The 23135-nt window shown below is 49.2% G+C and overlaps 2 protein-coding genes across 4 annotated transcripts in view; one reads left to right on the forward strand and one right to left on the reverse strand.

Moving 5' to 3' along the window:
• The window catches only part of TTC21A (tetratricopeptide repeat domain 21A), a 325510-nt gene extending 302947 nt beyond the window's left edge, over positions 1 to 22563 (reverse strand). The window contains exons 1-2 of the mRNA XM_063925168.1: positions 21773 to 22563; positions 20638 to 20767 (exon numbers count right to left, since the gene is read on the reverse strand). Coding sequence (XP_063781238.1) covers positions 20638 to 20767; positions 21773 to 21799 — 157 coding nt within the window. The 5' untranslated portion in view covers positions 21800 to 22563. The remainder of the gene's footprint in view (positions 1 to 20637; positions 20768 to 21772) is intronic.
• GORASP1 (golgi reassembly stacking protein 1) overlaps positions 22520 to 23135 on the forward strand; it is a 142316-nt gene continuing 141700 nt past the window's right edge. For all 3 annotated transcript variants that reach the window (XM_063921829.1, XM_063921832.1, XM_063921830.1), the window contains exon 1: positions 22520 to 22775. In XM_063921829.1, the coding sequence (XP_063777899.1) occupies positions 22744 to 22775 (32 nt within the window). In that variant the 5' untranslated portion in view covers positions 22520 to 22743. The remainder of the gene's footprint in view (positions 22776 to 23135) is intronic.

Below are 23135 nucleotides of genomic sequence, written 5' to 3' on the forward strand. Positions count from 1 at the left end.
GAAGAAAGCGATCGCAAGAAGATTGACATCGGGGAAGCGTTCCAGGGCGAATACTCACCATTTCCTGGGCATGGAGATCCGAACTCAGGCGTTTGGATGGCAGATGTCTGACGTCAATCCCGGGACTTTCGTCGCTGGATCCGTCGCACAGGGTAAGTAAGTCTGACCCTGGTCTTGTTTTGCAGGAAACTTTTTTTTAGCACAGCAGGGCTGCACAAGCGATCGCAGCCTTGCTATGCTAAAATACACTCCCCCATAGGCGGCGTCAAGTTGATCGCACGAGCAGCAAAAGGTTGCTACGTGCGATCAACTCGGAATGAGGGCCAGTGACTGATGTTCATTTTAAGAGAATATTAAGTCTACTAAAAAAGACTGTCTACAGTTTTAGGTTCAGGGAAGCCTGCCCAGCTAGTGAGGGGAGCATGTGCCCCTTGGCCATTTACTTTTATGTTGCAATAAGTGTAGTAAGTTGTGTGTGATCACTGTATATAGAATACTGTACATGTTAGCCACACCAGAAATACACAGATTTTTCTAACGAAGGTTCAGAAAAGAAAATGTTGCAAACTACAAGTATGGAGCTGGTTCGGAGGTGGGCGCCAATTCAATGTTCATGCAAGTTTCCATTTTTTGGATCTGCGCGTGTGCAGGCTCCCCACTACACGTATGTCAATCTGGTCATGTGACGTTGGATGCAGTGTAGCTGCAGGCGTCAGGTGAGTGCCACTCTACAGCAGTATGGGGGTGTCACTCTACAGTAGTATGGGGGCGGGGAGAAGGAGCGTTGCAGAAAACGGGCATATCGGCCCCTGTTTTCTGGATGTGCCAAAGGCAGTGACTGTGTCCTCAAATGCAGTTTCACTGGCCCAGCTGTGTAGTTACTCAGAATTCCTATGGGCGAACGATGTTCACGCAGATGATCAGATGCTGCATCTTGGGATACAGCAGCAGATAATAGAAGCTTTCAGTGGGTGACTTTTTACAGAAGACACCTTTTGCATATTTTCGCACAGCCACTGCGTACAAAGACACAGCGGCGGTGCCATTAGTGCCCATCTCTGAATCGGGCCCTATATCCGAGCATAGACAGTGCTGCAGACTCTTCCTGGAATGCTGCCTCTGCATCCCTTAACATAATCATATGCCATTGTGAGATCTAGATAAGGCCTTGGTCCAAAAGTTGTAATGTACGTTGTAACATGTTTTGGAGGAGATTTATCAAAGCTTCTAAAGAGGATGTGATGGAGTTGCCCATAGCAACCAATCACACTCTAGCTATCAATGTCTTGCTAAATTACAACTAGAATCTGATTGGTTGTTTTGAGTAACACCTCCACTTGTCCTCATTAGAAACTTGGATAAATCTCTCTAAACTAGTCCTTAAATGTTTATATATAACGCTGATGCCACTATTTTTCAGGAATTACAATTGTGATTTCTTGAACCTGGTGACAATTTGTAAGATAAATATATTAGAATATACCTGCCTGCTTTTTATACCTCCTCTACAGGGGGATCCGGTCTGAAGATCGATAGTGTCTAGGTCGACAATGTTTAGGTCGACCACTATAGGTCGACAGTCACTAGGTCGACATGGATGGAAGGTCGACAGGGTTTCTAGGTCGACATGTGCTAGGTCGACAGGTCTAAAGGTCGACATGAGTTTTTCACATTTTATTTTTTTTGGGATTTTTTCATACTTAACGATCCACGTGGACTACGATTGGAACGGTAAAGTGTGCCGAGCGAAGCGGTAGCGGAACGAAGGCACTATGCCCGAAGCATGGCGAGCGAAGCGAGCCATGCGAGAGGACGCGGTGCACTAATTTGGGATCCCGGTCACTCTACGAAGAAAACGGCACCCCACCAAAAAAAATCCTCATGTCGACCTTTAGACCTGTCGACCTAGAAACCCTGTCGACCTTCCATCCATGTCGACCTACAGTGGTCGACCTAAACATTGTCGATATGATGAACCACACCCCTCTACAGGAGCTCCCCTAGAGGAAGCCCACAGAGCTAATGCGGAGGGCATGACAATGTAAATCACCTTACCATGGCTCCACCCCCTGCAACACAATGCAGTGATTCACATTATCATACAGAGGGGCTAAGGTGATGCAAGTGTTAGCAAATAAAGTCAGACGCAGCTTGTACACCAGGGGAAGGCTTAAATTAGCAATTGCATATTAAGTTAGCTGCAATTCCAATATCAGACTCAAGATCGGACACAGCAGTGCCCACCTCTGATTTAGGCCCTAGGTTTGATAGTGTAGGTGTACACACCCACATGACACTGGACACACCCACACAGCACTAGTCACACCTCCCCAGCCTCTCACAATAGGCCCTTGATCACTATCAGCCCCAGATCAGGAGGTATATTTAATTAACACAAGGAAAAACAGAAAGGGCACAAAGTTTGTGCTCATATACAATATTTTTTTAATTAAAATTATACGGTAATGACGACAATTTTCCCTTTTGCCAACATCCACCGCACCCTCCCTTTTCAATTTCTGTACCTTTGCTATTTTGAAACCAGTATATGTTTTTTTTTCTATTATATGGTGACTATTGTATCATTTTTATTTTTATTACCAGGAAGAAATAGATATATTTTTTATGAATATAATAACGAGTTTTATGTAAGAACTTACCCTTGTTAAAACTCTTTCTGCGAGGTACACTGGGCTCCACAAGTCTGGACAATGGGGTGTAGAGTAGGATCTTGATCCGAGGCACCAACAGGCTCAAAGCTTTGACTGTTCCCAGAATGCACAGCGCCACCTCCTATATCACCCCGACTCCCAGCACAGGAGCTCAGTTTAGTTAACCAGCCCAATGCAGTAGCAGGAAAAGAGACGACAACGGTTAGTAGCCACATACACCACACTCTCAAGACAAGAGAAGTGTCAGCGGCTAATGCCATATCAACCCAAAGAAGCTAAGTGCGTCAGGGTGGACGCCTTGTGGAGCCCAGTGTACCTCGCAGAAAGAGTTTTAACAAGGGTAAGTTCTTACCATGAAACTTGTTTTCTGCTGCGGGGTACACTGGGCTCCACAAGTCTGGACAATGGGGATGTCCTAAAGCAGTTCCTTATGGGAGGGGATGCACTGAACCCGGCGTCCAAAGGAAGCATCCTGGGAAGCGGCAGTATCGAAGGCATAGAACCTTATGAACGTGTTCCCGGAGGACCATGTAGCCGCCTTGCACAATTGATCAAGGGTCGCACCACGTTGGGCCGCCCAAGAAGGTCCAACAGACCGAGTAGAATGGGCCGTAATGTGAACAGGAGCTGACAGACCAGCCTTCACATAAGCATGCGCAATCACCATTCTAATCCACCTGGCCAGGGTCTGCTTGTGAGCAGGCCAGCCACGTTTGTGAAATCCAAACAAAACAAAGAGAGAATCAGACTTTCGAATAGAAGCAGTTCTCTTCACATAGATACAGAGAGCCCGTACCACATCCAAAGACCGCTCTTTGGGAGACAAATCAGGAGAGACAAAAGCTGGAACCACAATCTCCTGATTAAGGTGGAACGAAGAAACCACCTTAGGTAAATATCCAGGACGAGTCCTAAGAACCGCCCGGTCACGGTGAAAAATCAGATATGGGGAACTACAAGACAAGGCACCCAAATCCGACACTCTTCTAGCAGAGGCAATAGCCAGCAAGAACACCACCTTAAGGGAAAGCCACTTAAGGTCAGCTGAACCAAGAGGTTCAAATGGAGGCTCCTGCAACGCCTCCAAAACCACCGACAAGTCCCAAGGAGCCACAGGCGGGACATAGGGAAGTTGGATACGCAACACACCCTGAGTGAAAGTATGAACATCAAGTAAAGTCGCAATTTTTCTATGAAACCACACCGACAAGGCAGAAATATGAACCTTGAGGGAGGCCAGACGCAGGCCTAAATCTAGGCCCTGCTGTAGAAAAGCCAAAAGTTTGGCTATACTAAACTTGGAAGCGTCATAATGGTTAGATGTGCACCAAACAAAGTAGGAATGCCAGACCCGATAGTAAATCCGGGCAGAGGCCGGTTTCCGGGCCCGCAACATAGTTTTAATGACCTCTTCAGAAAAACCCTTAGCTCTTAAGACGGAAGCTTCAAGAGCCACGCCGTCAAAGACAGTCGGGCTAGGTCCTGGTAGACACAGGGGCCCTGAACGAGGAGGTCTGGGCATTGTGGAAGTAGAAGTGGACGCTCTGACGATAGGCCTTGCAGGTCTGAGAACCAGTGCCGTCTGGCCCATGCCGGAGCTATGAGAAGCAGATTTCCTTTTTCTTGCTTGAACTTCCGAATTACCCTGGGCAGGAGTGACACCGGAGGGAACACGTACGGCAGCCGAAACCTCCACGGCACTGCCAGCGCATCCACGAATGCTGCTAGAGGATCCCTTGTCCTTGCTCCGAAGACCGGAACCTTGTGATTGTGTCGAGACGCCATCAGATCCACATCTGGAAGACCCCACCTTTCCACGAGGAGTTGAAACACTTTTGGATGGAGGCCCCACTCGCCGACATGCACGTCCTGACGACTGAGAAAGTCCGCTTCCCAATTCAGGACTCCCGGAATGAATATTGCCGATATTGCCGGTAGATGGCGTTATGCCCAACGTAGAATCCGTGAGGTTTCCTTCATTGCCAAACGGCTTCGAGTGCCGCCTTGATGATTTATGTAAGCCACTGTAGTGGCATTGTCCGACTGTACTTGAACAGGACGGTTCTGAATCAAATGCTGGGCTAGGTTCAACGCATTGAAGACCGCCCGCAATTCCAGAATGTTGATCGAGAGGAGAGATTCCTCCTTGGTCCACCGACCCTGCAAGGAGTGCTGCTCCAGCACCGCGCCCCAACCTCTTAGACTGGCATCTGTCGTCAACAGGACCCAGTTGGATATCCAGAAGGGACGGCCCCTGCACAATTGTCGGCCCTGGAGCCACCAGAGCAGCGACAGACGGACCTCCGGAGTCAAAGAGATCATTTGAGACCTGATCCGGTGAGGCAGGCCATCCCACTTGGCTAGAAATCAGCTTCTGGAGGGGGCGAGAATGAAATTGAGCATACTCCACGATGTCGAATGCTGATACCATGAGGCCCAGCACCTGCATTGCCGAATGTATCGACACTTGCGGACGAGAAAGGAAGCAACGAATCCTGTCCTGAAGTTTCAGGACTTTCTCCTGAGACAAGAACAACTTCTGGTTGTGAGTGTCCAACAGCGCTCCCAGATGCACCATGCTCTGAGCAGGGACCAGGGAGGATTTCTTCCAGTTGATGAGCCACCCGTGGGCTTGTAGAAACCGGACCGTCATATCCAGATGACGCAGGAGAAGATCTGGGGAATTTGCCAGGATTAACAAGTCGTCCAGATACGGCAGTATCCTGACCCCTTGACGGCGGAGTACCACCGTCATCACCGCCAAAACTTTGGTGAAGACTCGCGGAGCCGTTGTTAAACCAAAAGGTAACGCCCGAAACTGGTAATGGAGGTTGCCAATAGCGAACCTCAGGTATTGTTGATGTGACACTGCTATAGGAATATGCAGGTAAGCATCCTGAATGTCCAGGGAGACCATGTAGTCCCCAGGTTCCAAGGCCAGAACTATAGAGCGAAGGGTTTCCATACGGAACTTGAAAACCTTCACAAACTTGTTCAGTGCCTTGAGGTTGACTATGGGCCGGGAGTACCCATTCGGTTTCGGGACTAGAAACAGCGGAGAATAGTACCCCCGGCCCCTCCAAGCAAGAGGCACCTGTACTACGACTCCTGTATCCAGGAGGGTCTGTACCACCGAATGTAGAGTGTTTGCCTTTGTCTGGTCCGATGGGACGTCTGTCTGGCAAAATCGATGAGGGGGGCGGTTTTTGAAGGCTATGGCGTAACCTCGAGTGACGACTTCCCGTACCCAGGCATCTGAAGTGGTCTTCAACCATTCCTGGGTATACCCTAGTAGCCGGCCCCCCACCCTGGGATCCCCCAGGGGGAGGCCCGCCCCGTCATGCAGCAGGCTTATCGGTTTTGGCTGCTGGCTGACGGGCAGCCCAGGCTCTTTTGGGCTTCGGCTTACCAGGTTTGGAAGTGCAGGCCTGCTTATGGTACGCCTGACCTTTTGCTTTACCTGAAGGACGAAAGGGGTGAAAGGACGTGCCTTTGGCCTTCGACACAGACGGAGCTGTATTAGGCAGACAGGCAGTTTTGGAAGTAGCCAAGTCAGCCACTATCTTATTTAAGTCCTCCCCAAACAGAATATCCCCCTTGAAAGGGAGTACCTCCAGGGTTTTTCTAGAGTCCAGATCCACAGACCAGGATCTCAGCCACAATATCCTGCGAGCCAGGACTGACGTAGTAGAGGCCTTGGCTGCTAGGATACCGGCATCAGAAGCCGCCTCTTTAATATAGCGAGAAGCTGTGACAATATATGACAAGCATTGTCTAGCATGGTCAGAGGAGATTTCAGCTTCTAACTTCAAGGCCCATGCTTCAATAGCCTCTGCCGCCCATGTAGCTGCAATAGTGGGCGTTTGTGCAGCACCCGTGAGGGTGTAAATCGCTTTTAGATAACCCTCGACACGTTTATCCGTAGGCTCTTTTAGAGACGTGACGGTAGTGACAGGTAGAGCTGAGGAAACCACCATCCTAGCCACATGTGAGTCTACTGGAGGAGGCGTTTCCCAATTCTTAGACCGCTCTAGCGCGAGGGGATAGCGAGCCAGCATCTTCTTTTGAGGCACAAACTTCGTACCCGGGCTTTGCCAGGGTTCCTGACATATATCCACTAGGTGGTCAGAGTGAGGTAAAACTTGTTTAATCACCTTCTGACGCTTGAACCTATCTGGTTTCTTAGGAGGAACGGATGGCTCGGGATCATCCGTAATCTGCAGAATTAACTTAATAGCCTCCAAAAGATCAGGAACATCCACATGTGAACTACCCTCCCCATCAGCCGTATCTGAATCAGAACCTGTGGGGTCAGTGTATGTGCTGTCTTCATCAGACGAGGTGTCAGTGACAGCAGTGGATTGTGAGGAGACGAGCGCTCGCTTAGAGGACCTCTTGGACTTAGGCGAACGATGGTCAGACTTTTTAGTAGTCAGGGACTGGTTCAACTTCTTTAATTGAGCAGATAAATCGTCCGCCCACGGCGGGTTAGCTGCAGGGACCACATACGGTTGTACTGGCATTGGGGGTCCCATAGGGGGTGTTAGTTTTTGAACTAGCGTGTGCAGAAGCGTGGAAAAAGGGGCCAACAGAGGGTCAGTATATGCCTCCGTTGCCACAGTCCCACTGGGGGTCAAGGAGCCCCCAGAACTAGAGCCCACAGCTGCTATATTCTCCCCATATGTGCCTGTGGCTTCAGCAACACCAGCAGTGTGCTCCGCCCCAGAACCGTTACCATCAGAAGCAGACATGATATATCTTGCAGTATGAGGTAACACAGTACAATTAGTAGCAGCACTATATCCCTAAACCCAAACCCCTGCGCAGTGTAGTCAGCATCAGCAGAGATAAAGGAGAGATATGGTGACTAAATCACAGAGAAAAAATAAGATTTTACTCACCGGTAAATCTATTTCTCGTAGTCCGTAGTGGATGCTGGGGACTCCGTAAGGACCATGGGGAATAGACGGGCTCCGCAGGAGACTGGGCACTCTTAAGAAAGATTTAGTACTATCTGGTGTGCACTGGCTCCTCCCTCTATGCCCCTCCTCCAGACCTCAGTTAAGGAAACTGTGCCCGGAAGAGCAGACATTATAAGGAAAGGATTTTGGAATCCCGGGTAAGACTCATACCAGCCACACCGTATAACTTGTGATACACTTATCCAGTCAACAGTATGAACAACAACAGGGCATCAAACAATGGATGCCAACATAACATAACCCATTATTAAGCAATAACTATATACACGTATTGCAGAAAGTCCGCACTTGGGACGGGTGACCAGCATCCACTACGGACTACGAGAAATAGATTTACCGGTGAGTAAAATCTTATTTTCTCTAACGTCCTAGTGGATGCTGGGGACTCCGTAAGGACCATGGGGATTATACCAAAGCTCCCAAACGGGCGGGAGAGTGCGGATGATTCTGCAGCACCGAATGGGCAAACTCAAGGTCCTCCTCAGCCAGGGTATCAAACTTGTAGAATTTTGCAAATGTGTTTGAACCCGACCAAGTAGCAGCTCGGCAAAGCTGTAATGCCGAGACCCCTCGGGCAGCTGCCCAAGAAGAGCCCACCTTCCTTGTGGAATGGGCTTTCACTGATTTTGGATGCGGCAATCCAGCCGCAGAATGAGACTGCTGAATCGTGTTACAGATCCAGCGGGCAACGGTTTGCTTTGAAGCAGGAGCACCCAACTTGTTGGGGGCATACAGGATAAACAGCGAGTCAGTTTTCCTGACTCCAGCCATTCTGGCTACATAAATCTTCAAAGACCTGACTACATCTAGTAACCTGGAATCCTCCAAGTCACGAGTAGCCGCAGGCACCACAATAGGTTGGTTCAAATGAAAAGATGACACCACCTTCGGCAGAAATTGCGGACGAGTCCGTAATTCTGCCCTGTCCATATGGAAAACCAGATAGGGGCTTTTACATGACAAAGCCGCCAATTCTGACACACGCCTAGCCGAAGCTAAGGCCAATAGCATGACCACTTTCCACGTGAGATACTTTAGCTCCACGGTCTTAAGTGGCTCAAACCAGTGAGATTTCAGGAAACTCAATACCACGTTAAGATCCCAATGTGCCACTGGTGGCACAAAAGGGGGCTGAATATGCAGCACTCCCTTAACAAACGTCTAAACTTCAGGAAGAGAAGCCAGTTCCTTTTTAAAGAAAATGGATAGGGCCGAAATCTGGACCTTTATGGATCCCAACTTCAAGCCCATAGTCACTCCAGACTGAAGAAAGTGCAGAAATCTGCCCAGTTGGAATTCCTCTGTAGGGGCCTTCCTGGCCTCACACCAAGCAACATATTTTCGCCATATGCGGTGATAATGCTTTGCTGTCATGTCCTTCCTAGCCTTTATCAGCGTAGGAATAACTTCATCCAGAATGCCTTTTTCCGCTAGGATCCGGCGTTCAACCGCCATGCCGTCAAACGCAGCCGCGGTAAGTCTTGGAACAGGCAGGGCCCCTGTTGCAACAGGTCCTGTCTGAGAGGCAGAGGCCATGGGTCCTCTGTGAGCATTTCTTGCAGTTCCGGGTACCAAGTCCTTCTTGGCCAATCCGGAACAATGAGTATTGTTCTCACTCCTCTTCTTCTTACGATTCTCAGCACCTTGGGTATGAGAGGAAGAGGAGGAAACACATAGACCGACTGGAACACCCACGGTGTTACCAGGGCATCCACAGCTATCGCCTGAGGGTCTCTTGACCTGGCGCAATACCTTTGTAGCTTTTTGTTGAGACGGGACGCCATCATGTCTACCTGTGGCAGTTCCCATCGATTTGTAATCTGAGTGAAGACTTCGTGATGAAGTCCCCACTCTCCCGGGTGAAGGTCGTGCCTGCTGAGGAAGTCTGCTTCCCAGTTGTCCACCCCCGGAATGAACACTGCTGACAGTGCTTGCACGTGATTCTCCGCCCACCGAAGAATCCTGGTGGCTTCCGCCATCGCGACTCTGCTTCTTGTGCCGCCCTGGCGGTTTACATGAGCCACCGCGGTGATGTTGTCTGACTGAATCAGCACCGGTTGGTTGCGAAGCAGGGGCTCCGCTTGACTCAGGGCGTTGAATATGGCCCTTAGTTCCAGGATATTTATGTGCAGACAAGCCTCCTGACTTGACCACAACCCTTGGAAGTTTCTTCCCTGAGTGACTGCCCCCCACCCTCGGAGGCTCGCATCCGTGGTCACTAGGGCCCAGCCCTGTATGCCAAACCTGCGGCCCTCGAGAAGGTGAGCACTCTGTAGCCACCACAGAAGAGACACCCTGGCCCTGGGGGACAGGGTGATCAGCCGATGCATCTGAAGATGCGATCCGGACCATTTGTCCAGCAGATCCCATTGAAAGATCCTCGCATGGAACCTGCCGAAGGGAATGGCTTGGTACGATGCCACCATCTTTCCCAGGACTCGCGTGCAGTGATGCACCGACACCTGTTTCGGTTTTAAGAGGTCTCTGACTAGAGTCACAAGCTCTTGAGCCTTCTCCGCCGGGAGAAACACCTTCTTCTGGTCTGTGTCCAGAATCATGCCCAGAAAGGGCAGACGCGTCGTAGGAATCAGCTGCGACTTTGGGATATTCAGAATCCAGCCATGCTGTTGCAACACTTCCTGAGAGTGCGCTATGCTGATCTGCAACTGCTCCCTGGACCTCGCCTTTATGAGGAGATCGTCCAAGTATGGGATAACTGTGACTCCTTGCTTTCTCAGGATCACCATCATTTCTGCCATTACCTTGGTAAATATTCTCGGTGCCGTGGAGAGCCCAAACAGCAACGTCTGGAATTGGTAATGACAGTCCTGTACCACAAATCTGAGGTACTCCTGATGAGGCGGATAAATGGGGACATGCAAGTAAGCATCCTTGATGTCCAGAGACACCATAAAATCCCCCTCTTCCAGGCTTGCAATGACCACTCTGAGCGATTCCATTTTGAACTTGAATCTTTTCAGATAAATGTTCAGGGACTTTAAATTTAATATAGGTCTGACCGAACCGTCCGGTTTCGGTACCACAAACATTGTGGAATAGTATCCCTTTCCCTGTTGAAGAAGGGGAACCTTTACCACCACCTGCTGGAGAAATAGCTTGTGAATTGCCGCTACCACTACTTCCCTTTCTATGGGGGAAGCTGGCAGGGCCGATTTTAGGTAACGTTGAGGGGGCATCACCTCGAATTCCAGCTTGTATCCCTGAGACACAATCTGTATATCCCAGGGATCCACCTGTGAGCGAACCCACTGGTGGCTGAAATGTCGGAGACACGCCCCAGCGTCATGCGGTGGATTTAGTGGAAGCCGGGGAAGACTTCTGTTCCTGGGAACTAGCTGTAAGGTGCAGCCTTTTTCCTCTACCCCTGCCTCTAGCAAGAAAGGAAGCACCTCTGACCTTTTTGCTTCTTTGTGCGCGAAAGGACTGCATTTGGTAATACGGTGCTTTCTTAGGTTGTGAGGGAATATATGGCAAAAAGTTTGACTTCCCAGCAGTAGCTGTGGAAACCAGGTCCGAGAGACCGTCCCCAAACAATTCCTCACCCTTGCAAGGTAACACCTCCATGTGTTTTTTGGAGTCGGCATCACCTGTCCACTGCCGAGTCCACAGGACCCTCCTGGCAGAAATGGACATTGCATTAATTCTAGAGCCCAGTAGGCAAATGTCTCTCTGGGCATCCCTCATATATAGGACAGTGTCTTTTATATGCCCCAGGGTCAGCATAATGGTATCCCTGTCCAAGGTATCCATTTCCTCAGACAGATTATCTGTCCACGCTGCTACAGCACTACACATCCACGCCGACGCAATTGCCGGCCTCAGTAGAGTCCCTGAATGTGTATAAACAGATTTCAGGATACTTTCCTGCTTTCTATCTGCAGGATCCTTTAGGGCGGCTGTATCCTGTGACGGCAGGGCCACCTTCTTAGATAAGCGTGTTAGAGCTTTATCTACCCTATGGGAGGATTCCCAGCGCACCCTGTCCTCTGGCGGGAAAGGGTACGCCATAAGTAACCTTTTGGAAATCAGGACTTTCTTATCTGGGGAATCCCACGCTCTTTCCCATAACTCATTTAACTCATGTGAAGGGGGAAAAGTCACCTCTTGCTTTTTTCTCCCCATACATATAAACCCTCTTGTCAGGGACAGGGTTTACCTCTGATATGTGTAAAACATCCTTCATCGCTATAATCATGTAGCGGATAGCTTTTGTCATTTTCGGTTGCAATTTTGCATCATCGTCGTCGACACTGGAGTCAGAATCCGTGTCGACATATGTGTCAACCATTTTGGATAGTGGGCGCTTTTGAGACCCTGAGGGCCTCTGCGCTGTAGGATCAGGCATGGGTTGAGACCCTGACTGGCCCAAGGTATCAGCTTTATCCAACCTTTTATGTAAGGAGTTTACATTATCATTTAACACCTTCCACATATCCATCCAATCAGGTGTCGGCACCGTCGGCGGCGACACGTCATTCAACTGCACTTGCTCTGCCTCCACATAGCCCTCTTCGTCAAACATGTCGACACACGCGTACCGACACACCACACACACAGGGGAAGCTCTAAATGAGGACAGGACCCCCACAAGGCCTTTTGGAGAGACAGGTAGAGAGTATGCCAGCACACACCCCAGCGCTATATGACCCAGGAATCACACAGTAACTTAGTGTTTACCCAGTAGCTGCTGTATTATGATTAATGCGCCTAAATTTATGTGCCCCCCCTCTCTTTTTTACCCTTCTACCGTGATTCTGCAGGGGAGAGCCTGGGGAGCTTCCTCTCAGCGGAGCTGTGGAAGGAAAATGGCGCTGGTGAGTGCTGAGGAAGAAGGCCCCGCGATTTTGTGTAAAATTAATGGCGGGGGCTCATGCATATAACAGTGTCCAACTGTCTATATGCAGCTTTCGCCAGGAGGTATCTAATTGCTGCCCAGGGCGCCACCCCCTGCGCCCTGCACCCTACAGTGACCGGAGTGTGTGGGTTAGTGTGGGCGCAATGGCGCACAGCTGCAGTGCTGTGCGCTACCTCATGTGAAGACAGGAGTCTTCTGCCGCCGATTTCGATGTCTTCTCTGCTTCTGCCGGCTTCTGTCTTCTGGCTCTGCGAGGGAGACGGCGGCGCGGCTCCGGGAACGGACGACAAGGTCAGGTCCTGTGTTCGATCCCTCTGGAGCTAATGGTGTCCAGTAGCCTAAGAAGCGCAACCTAGCCGCAGTTAGTAGGTTTGCTTCTCTCCCCTCAGTCCCACGTAGCAGAGAGTCTGTTGCCAGCAGAAGCTCTCTGAAAATAAAAAAACCTAACTAAAATACTTTCTTATTAGCAAGCTCAGGAGAGCTCACTAAAAGCACCAAGCTCTGTCCGGGCACAGATTCTAACTGAGGTCTGGAGGAGGGGCATAGAGGGAGGAGCCAGTGCACACCAGATAGTACTAAATCTTTCTTTAGAGTGCCCAGTCTCCTGCGGAGCCCGTCTATTCCCCATTGTCCTTACGGAGTCCCCAGCATCCACTAGGACGTTAGAGAAATACGTAATACAGTATATCTTTGTGAAAATCCTATATTAAATAACACCTGACGCACTGAGCCCCCTCAGGTTATAGAATATAGCGATAGCAAGTTGAGTGAAAGACACGAGATGGACACCACTCAGCTATCAATGCACACACAAATAGTCACAGTTTGTACAATGCAGAGGTTATTACTAACAATAATACTGCACTGGACTAGCTTACACAGCTATATAGTCAATAGATATAATACTACACAGTAAGAAACTGGATGTATATCACAGGGTAATTGTACTATAAACTCCTGACTAAATGCACTCTATCTTACTAACACTGACTAAAAAGGCAGGTAGAATACTTAAGTGTCATGTAAAGGCACAGCGCTGACAACCAGGCGGCTTTACATAGGAGGATTTGCCCAAGCAGTCCCAGGAACAGTGAGCTGAAGAGTAATGGCGCCGCAGACACTGACAGGGAGTGAGGAAAGACAGAGATGCAGCTCCAGGGCGGAAACACTTGCTGGAAATGGCGCCCTGGGGCTGGGGGAGGGGCTTCAGGTCTAAGCCTTATCCCCCTTGCTGGCAAAACCACCGGGTACTGTGGGCGATATTAAAATTGGTTTTAAGAGAAAACCTGACCTGCGCCCATGCCCTGGTGATCTAGTGGGATCGCCTGTATCCACAGTGTCCACCGCCAGCACGCGCGGCCCGCCTCCCACTGATCGCGCCGGAACGCGATAAAGACCGGGTCCCGCGAGCGGGACCCACTTACCACCTCCCGAAGCGCGGCAACGCGATCCTGGAGAGCCCCAGCCGTGTGTGTCTAACATGAAGAAAACCGGAGCCTCCGCTGTAGGTACCCGGCAACCAGGGCTCGGGAGTGTACAGAGCCGCTGGGGAGAGCTGGAGCTGCAGCAGTGAATGTCACAAGACATTTACCACCGCTGCTGCCCTTGAAGTCTTCACTTTTTACCTCATAAAAAGCTTTTCTCAGGGCTGCTTGGAGCAGCCCCTCTGTTAAGTGCCTGCTTACTGCAGTACCAACTGACAAACTGAGCTCCTGTGCTGGGTGGCGGGTTGATATAGGAGGCGGCACTGTGCATTCTGGGAACAGTCAAAGCTTTGAGCCTGTTGGTGCCTCGGATCAAGATCCTACTCTACACCCCATTGTCCAGACTTGTGGAGCCCAGTGTACCCCGAAGCAGAAAATAAGAATTTACTTACCGATAATTCTATTTCTCGGAGTCCGTAGTGGATGCTGGGGTTCCTGAAAGGACCATGGGGAATAGCGGCTCCGCAGGAGACAGGGCACAAAAAAGTAAAGCTTTACTAGGTCAGGTGGTGTGCACTGGCTCCTCCCCCTATGACCCTCCTCCAGACTCCAGTTAGGTACTGTGCCCGGACGAGCATACACAATAAGGGAGGCATTTTGAATCCCGGGTAAGACTCATACCAGCCACACCAATCACACCGTACAACTTGTGATCTAAACCCAGTTAACAGTATGACAACAGAAAGGGCCTCTTAAAGATGGCTCCTTAACAATAACCCGAATTAGTTAACAATAACTATGTACAAGTATTGCAGATAATCCGCACTTGGGATGGGCGCCCAGCATCCACTACGGACTCCGAGAAATAGAATTATCGGTAAGTAAATTCTTATTTTCTCTATCGTCCTAAGTGGATGCTGGGGTTCCTGAAAGGACCATGGGGATTATACCAAAGCTCCCAAACGGGCGGGAGAGTGCGGATGACTCTGCAGCACCGAATGAGAGAACTCCAGGTCCTCCTTTGCCAGGGTATCAAATTTGTAAAATTTTACAAACGTGTTCTCCCCCGACCACGTAGCTGCTCGGCAGAGTTGTAATGCCGAGACCCCTCGGGCAGCCGCCCAAGATGAGCCCACCTTCCTTGTGGAGTGGGCTTTTACAGTTTTAGGCTGTGGCAGGCCTGCCACAGAATGTGCAAGTTGAATTGTGTTACAAATCCAACGAGCAATCGACTGCTTAGAAGCAGGTGCGCCCAACTTGTTGGGTGCATACAATATAAACAGCGAGTCAGATTTTCTGACTCCAGCCGTCCTTGCAATGTATATTTTTAAGGCTCTGACAACGTCCAACAACTTGGAGTCCTCCAAGTCGCTAGTGGCCGCAGGCACCACAATAGGTTGGTTCAGATGAAATGCTGATACCACTTTAGGGAGAAAATGCGGACGAGTCCGCAGTTCTGCCCTATCCGAATGGAAGATTAGATAAGGACTTTTATAAGATAAAGCCGCCAATTCAGATACTCTCCTGGCAGAGGCCAGGGCTAGTAACATAGTCACTTTCAATGTGAGATATTTCAAATCCACCTTTTTCAATGGTTCAAACCAATGGGATTTGAGGAAATCTAAAACTACATTTAGATCCCACGGTGCCACCGGAGGCACCACAGGAGGCTGTATATGCAGTACTCCCTTGACAAAAGTCTGGACCTCAGGGACAGAGGCCAATTCTTTTTGGAAGAATATTGACAGGGCCGAAATTTGAACCTTAATGGATCCCAATTTGAGACCCATAGATAATCCTGATTGCAGGAAATGTAGGAAACGACCCAGTTGGAATTCCTCCGTCGGAACCCTCCGATCCTCGCACCACGCTACATATTTTCGCCAAATGCGGTGATAATGTTTCACGGTGACTTCCTTCCGTGCCTTAATCAAGGTAGGAATGACTTCTTCTGGAATGCCTTTCCCTTTTAGGATCTGGCGTTCAACCGCCATGCCGTCAAACGCAGCCGCGGTAAGTCTTGAAAAAGACAGGGACCCTGCTGTAGCAGGTCCCTTCTCAGAGGTAGAGGCCACGGTTCGTCCGTGAGCATCTCTTGAAGTTCCGGATACCAAGTCCTTCTCGGCCAATCCGGAACCACTAGTATTGTTCTTACTCTTCTTTGCCGTATGATCTTCAATACCTTTGGTATGAGCGGCAGAGGAGGAAACACATACACTGACTGGTACACCCAAGGAGTTACCAGTGCGTCCACAGCTATTGCCTGTGGATCTCTTGACCTGGCGCAATATTTGTCCAGTTTCTTGTTGAGGCGAGACGCCATCATGTCTACAATTGGTCTTTCCCAACGGTCTATTAACATGTTGAAGACTTCTGGATGTAGACCCCACTCTCCCGGATGAAGATCGTGTCTGCTGAGGAAGTCTGCTTCCCAGTTGTCCACGCCCGGGATGAACACTGCTGACAGTGCTATCACGTGATTCTCCGCCCAGCGAAGAATCTTGGCAGTTTCTGCCATTGCACTCCTGCTTCTTGTGCCGCCCTGCCTGTTTACATGGGCGACCGCCGTGATGTTGTCCGACTGAATCAACACCGGCTTTCCTTGCAGGAGAAGTTCCGCCTGGCTTAGAGCATTGTAGATTGCTCTTAGTTCCAGAATGTTTATGTGAAGAGACTTTTCCAGACTCGTCCATACTCCCTGGAAGTTTCTTCCTTGTGTGACTGCTCCCCAGCCTCTCAGGCTGGCGTCCGTGGTCACCAGGATCCAATCCTGAATGCCGAATCTGCGGCCTTCTAATAGGTGAGCCTTCTGCAACCACCACAGAAGTGACACCCTTGTCTTTGGTGACAGGGTTATTCGCAGGTGCATCTGCAGATGCGACCCTGACCATTTGTCCAACAGATCCCTTTGGAATATTCTTGCATGGAATCTGCCGAATGGAATTGCTTCGTAAGAAGCCACCATTTTTCCCAGGACTCTTGTGCATTGATGTACTGACACTTTTCCTGGTTTTAGGAGGTTCCTGACCAGATCGGATAACTCCTTGGCTTTTTCCTCTGGAAGGAAAACCTTTTTCTGAACCGTGTCCAGAATCATTCCTAGGAACAGCAGACGAGTTGTCGGGATTAAATGGGATTTTGGAATATTCAGAATCCACCCGTGTTGTCTTAGCACCTCTTGAGATAGTGCTAAAGCTGTCTCCAGCTGTTCTCTGGACCTTGCCCTTATTAGGAGATCGTCCAAGTATGGGATAACTAATACGCCTTTTCTTCGAAGAAGAATCATCATCTCGGCCATTACCTTGGTAAAGACCCGAGGCGCCGTGGACAATCCGAACGGCAGCGTCTGAAACTGATAGTGACAGTTTTGAACAATGAACCTGAGGTACCCCTGGTGTGCGGGGTAAATCGGAACGTGTAGATACGCATCCTTGATGTCCAAGGATACCATAAAGTCCCCTTCTTCCAGGTTCGCTATCACTGCTCTGAGTGACTCCATCTTGAACTTGAACTTTTTTATGTAGAGGTTCAAGGACTTCAGATTTAGAATAGGCCTTACCGAGCCATCCGGCTTCGGTACCACAAATAGAGTGGAATAATACCCCTTTCCTTGTTGTAATAGGGGTACTTTGACTATCACCTGCTGAGCGTACAGCTTGTGAATGGCTTCCAACACCCTCTCCCTTTCGGAAGAGACGGTTGGTAAGGCAGACTTCAGGAAACGATGAGGAGGATCCGTCTCTAATTCCAACCTGTACCCCTGAGATATTATCTGCAGGATCCAGGGGTCTACCTGCGAGTGAGCCCACTGCGCGCTGTAATTTTTGAGACGGCCCCCCACTGTCCCCGAGTCCGCTTGAGAGGCCCCAGCGTCATGCTGAGGTTTTTGCAGGAGCCGGGGAGGGCTTCTGTTCCTGGGAAGGAGCTGCCTGTTGGTGTCTCTTCCCTCTTCCTCTGCCTCGTGGCAGGTACGACAAGCCCTTTGCTCTCTTATTTTTGTAGGAGCGAAAAGGCTGCGGTTGAAAGGTCGGTGCCTTTCTCTGTTGGGGAGTGACTTGAGGTAAAAAAGTGGATTTCCCGGCAGTAGCCGTGGCCACCAAGTCTGATAGACCAACTCCAAATAACTCCTCCCCTTTATACGGCAAAACCTCCATGTGACGTTTTGAATCCGCATCGCCTGTCCACTGTCGTGTCCATAAGGCTCTTCTGGCTGAAATGGACATAGCACTCATCCGAGATGCCAGTGTGCAAATATCCCTCTGTGCATCACGCATATAGATAAATGCATCCTTTATTTGTTCTAACGACAGTAAAACATTGTCCCTATCTAGGGTATCAATATTTTCAATCAGGGATTCTGACCAAACTACTCCAGCACTGCACATCCAGGCAGTTGCTATAGCTGGTCGTAGTATAACACCTGCATGTGTGTATATATTCTTTTGAATAACTTCCATCTTTCTATCTGATGGATCCTTAAGTGCGGCCGTCTCAGGAGAGGGTAACGCCACTTGTTTGGATAAGCGTGTGAGCGCCTTGTCCACCTTAGGGGGTGTTTCCCAGCGCGCCCTAACCTCTGGCGGGAAAGGGTATAATGCCAATAACTTTTTTGAAATTATCAACTTTTTATCAGGAGCAACCCACGCTTCATCACACACGTCATTTAATTCTTCTGATTCAGGAAAAACTGTTTGTAGTTTTTTCACACCATACATAATACCCTGTTTTACGGTATCTGTAGTATCAGCTAAATGTAACGTCTCCTTCATTGCCAAAATCATATAACGTGTGGCCCTACAGGAAAATACGTTTGAATTTCTACCGTCGTCACTGGAATCAGTGCCCGTGTCTGGGTCTGTGTCGACCGACTGAGGCAAAGGGCGTTTTACAGCCCCTGACGGTGTTTGAGGCGCCTGGACAGGCATTAATTGATTGTCCGGCCCCTCATGTCCTCAACTGACTGTTTAAGGGAAGATAAACCATCACGTAATTCCACAAATAAAGGCATCCATTCTGGTGTCGACCCCCTGGGGGGTGACATCTGCATATTTGGCAATTGCTCCGCCTCCACACCAATATCGTCCTCATACATGTCGACACCACGTACCGACACACACCGCAAACTCACAGGGAATGCTCTAATGAAGACAGGACCCACTAGCCCTTTTGGGGAGACAGAGGGAGAGTCTGCCAGCACACACCACAAAGCGCTATATATACAAGGGATATCCTTATATTAAGTGCTCCCTTATAGCTGCTTTAATATATATATATATAGCCATTAATGTGCCCCCCCTCTCTGTTTTACCCTGTTTCTGTAGTGCAGTGCAGGGGAGAGACCTGGGAGCCGTTCTGACCAGCGGAGCTGTGACAGAAAATGGCGCCGTGTGCTGAGGAGATAGGCCCCGCCCCTTTTTCGGCGGGTTCTTCTCCCGCTATTTTTCCAGTCAGGCAGGGGTTAAATATCTCCATATAGCCCCTATGGGCTATATGTGAGGTATTTTTAGCCTTGTATAAGGTTTATATTTGCCTCTCAGAGCGCCCCCCCCCAGCGCTCTGCACCCTCAGTGACTGCCCAGTGAAGTGTGCTGAGAGGAAAATGGCGCACAGCTGCAGTGCTGTGCGCTACCTTATGAAGACTGAGGAGTCTTCAGCCGCCGGTTTCCGGACCTCTTCACGCTTCAGCATCTGCAAGGGGGTCGGCGGCGCGGCTCCGGGACCGGACTCCACGGCTGGGCCTGTGTTCGATCCCTCTGGAGCTAATGGTGTCCAGTAGCCAAGCATCAAATCCACTCTGCATGCAGGTGAGTTTACTACTTTCCCCCTAAGTCCCACGTTGCAGTGATCCTGTTGCCAGCAGGACTCACTGTAAAGAAAAAAAACCTAAACTAAACTTTCTCTAAGCAGCTCTTTAGGAGAGCCACCTAGATTGCACCCTTCTCGTTCGGGCACAAAATCTAACTGGAGTCTGGAGGAGGGTCATAGGGGGAGGAGCCAGTGCACACCACCTGACCTAGTAAAGCTTTACTTTTTTGTGCCCTGTCTCCTGCGGAGCCGCTATTCCCCATGGTCCTTTCAGGAACCCCAGCATCCACTTAGGACGATAGAGAAATTAAGGTGCATACACACTTGCCGATAAAATGAACAACGTTGCTCATTTTCTCCCTTTCTGAGCGACGTTGTTCACTTTCTCAGCCAGTGTGCATGCCGGCGACGATGACCGATGTGCGGTACCGCGGGTCGTTAACGACCCTCTGTGTCGGCAGTGCATGCGTGCTCAATCTGGACTGTCGTCCAGGAGCTGCTTGCACGGCCCGGCCGCTGCGTGACGTCACTGAGCGATATGAACGGTCATATCGCTCAGTGTGTATGGCCGGGCGCCCGGAAGGGGATACACTAGACGAGGACACTCATAGAGCGACGTCGTCTAGTGTGTATGCACCTTTAGTTGTTTGGCACAAACTCAGTCAATGATAACATACAGTAAAATAACACTGGCTGCAATAGTCAGGCAACTATAAAGAATGGTGGTAATTAGCACAGTATAGATGCGGTTGCTAGGTGATTGTAACTTTGCTAAACTACAATGTCAGTTCCACTTGAAAATACAATTCTAGATTTCTTTTTTATCAGAAACAAATAAAAATTGTTAGTTGAAAAAGTGGTTCATGTTTTAACATTACCTTCCATAAGGATACCATAGGCCTTGAAAAATATTAGCACTGGATCATTGTAGTACTTTTGCAGTCCTTTTCTTGCTATATTTTGCATGTGACAATAGTAATTCGCTTTACTGTAGAACATAATAGAAGCCTAGAAAATAAAAAATATTTGAGTTGCAGTTGTTTGAACCTTACTCCTGTCATCTGCAATAATGAAGAGAGTAAGATTTTATTTTTAAAAAATGGAATAATGAAAGCACATAATTACAGTCTTTAAAGTCATTTTCAGTGACACTGGCGCATCTAATCACCTGATGCATGACATTGTTTTGTTGGATCTTGGTACCATCATGTTGTGCCTGTTATGGCTATGTCACTATGGGTGTCCCAGTCAGCTAATTGCCCTCAGTGGCCCATGATTATGTTCATGAAAGGTTTATATTAATTCTACACATTCATATTACAGGAAACTAGATATACATCTTTACTTTCAGCTGTGCCGACAGGGTAATAGTAGATAGCCCGTGGCTCAACAGCTATTCTGAATATACAAGTAGACATGCTGGAAATTGTAGTTCCACAGCAGCTGGTAAACAAGATACCTATAGTGCCTCTGCTATAGGTTGTTACCTTAACAGTAACCTAGTATTACAGAAAGATAGACTGCTACATTAATGTGCTTAGTTTATTTGCTTAGTACTAATACAATAATGTAATCAGAGAACTTCTGAGACTGATACAGGACAATCTTAAAACCAGGTGCATAGGCAAGTAAGAGTGTGCGTGCGTGCGTGCGGGATTTCCAATTGCCCGGGAACAGATATATTGTATAAATCACTTATACTAGATCTGAGGCCACAACATGCAGTATAAGGGATGGAACTGAGCTACTGAACATACCTAGAGACACCAGCTTATCCTACCAAGCGTGTTGTGAATGTGGAACTGAGCACTTCATTAGTGCACCAGGCCAAACCACCCCTCCATTGGCTGACCATACTGGAAAGCAAATTAAAGGACTTGTTCTTTTTTTTGTGCTTTCAATTTCCATAGGCTTTCCATCACCTAGCTTACGTGTCAGAAAACTACGTGGCTTATACATTTTAATGTAAAGAGGAATATAACATAGAATATGAGAATGAAGTGCTGAGCTCACCATGATTTCAGGATCTGTGTCCGCCATTGTGACCTGATGCCCCTGCTGGCCTTCGACTGGTAATTATTATGTGGATAGTAGTAGATCCTCTCTCACTCCCTGATACTTATACCTATACTGTAGATTTAGTTATTTCTCGACATTAGCAACAAAGTGCAGACACCTAGAACTGTTGTTACTTCTAACTGTCTATATATGCTGCTCCATCCCTTTACAGCACTCTATTTACCATAGCTACATATATCTGTGCATCCCTGTCCAATGTGTCTCCCTTGTCTCTACCATTGAGAGCTCAGTCTCCCCCTTCTCTCTCTCTCTCTGTCCTCTCCCTCCCAGACTGTCTCTATCACTGAGAGCTCAGTATCACCCTTAGTACCTCAGTGTGTGTGTGTCTCTCTCTTCCTTCCTTCCTCCCAGACTGTCTCTACCACTGAGAGCTCAGTCACCCCCTTATCTCTCTCTCCCTCCCAGACTGTCTCTATCACTGAGAGCTCAGTATCACCCTTACCTCAGTCTCAGTCTCTCTCTCTCTCTTCCTCCCTCCCAGACTGTCTCTGTCACTGAGAGCTCATGACTCCATAAGCCGTCTTTTCCTCTAAGATATGATTACTGCCCAGACCTAAGATCACACATTGTCCCCCTCTCTCTCTCTCTCTGTTACTGGGATGTCACCATTCCCCAGGCTGTCTCTGTCCCAAGGGATGCTGTAGCTGTCTCGGTGTCAGTGTGCGCTCCTCCCGCGTCCCTGGTTACCATTCCGCTTCTTCCGTTGCCACGGGACGTCACTACCCGCCAGGCAGAGCAGCCGATCCCAGATGGCCAATGCAGGCGGCTGCTGCCATCGGTGGGGGATTGCTAGTCCTGGCGAGCGATCGCTGCTGCTGCTGTGTCTGACCGGCTCCGTCACTGCTGCGCCCGTCCCGGCTACCACACACCAGACATGGGGCTGTCCTTGAGCTCCGAGCCCTCGGATGGCGGCAATGAGGGTTACCATGTGCATGGGGTGAGAAGATGGTATTATGTAATTATTATTTGTCTGGCGTTTCGGGCTGAGTTACATACTGTATTTACTCGCTGTCATACTGTATGTGCTGTCTGTCTGCTGTGGGGCTGTGAGCCCGAATGACCCCCCCCTGGCGGAGGCACGCTCGGGCTTGTAGCCTGACGGACAACTGGAGATCCGAAGGTTGCTTACATGTGTATCCATGTGATGTAGGAGTGTGGTGCTGTAATGTGGCAACATGCATTGGCACAGAATAGGGTGTGGGGTGTTAGGTCGGCAGTTATGTCAACATGATCAAAATGTTGACATGTTTAGCATGTTGACATTTATCATGTCTACATGGATGACATGTCGACATAA

This window comes from Pseudophryne corroboree, chromosome 5, assembly GCF_028390025.1.
Source record: "Pseudophryne corroboree isolate aPseCor3 chromosome 5, aPseCor3.hap2, whole genome shotgun sequence".
NCBI lineage: Eukaryota > Metazoa > Chordata > Amphibia > Anura > Myobatrachidae > Pseudophryne > Pseudophryne corroboree.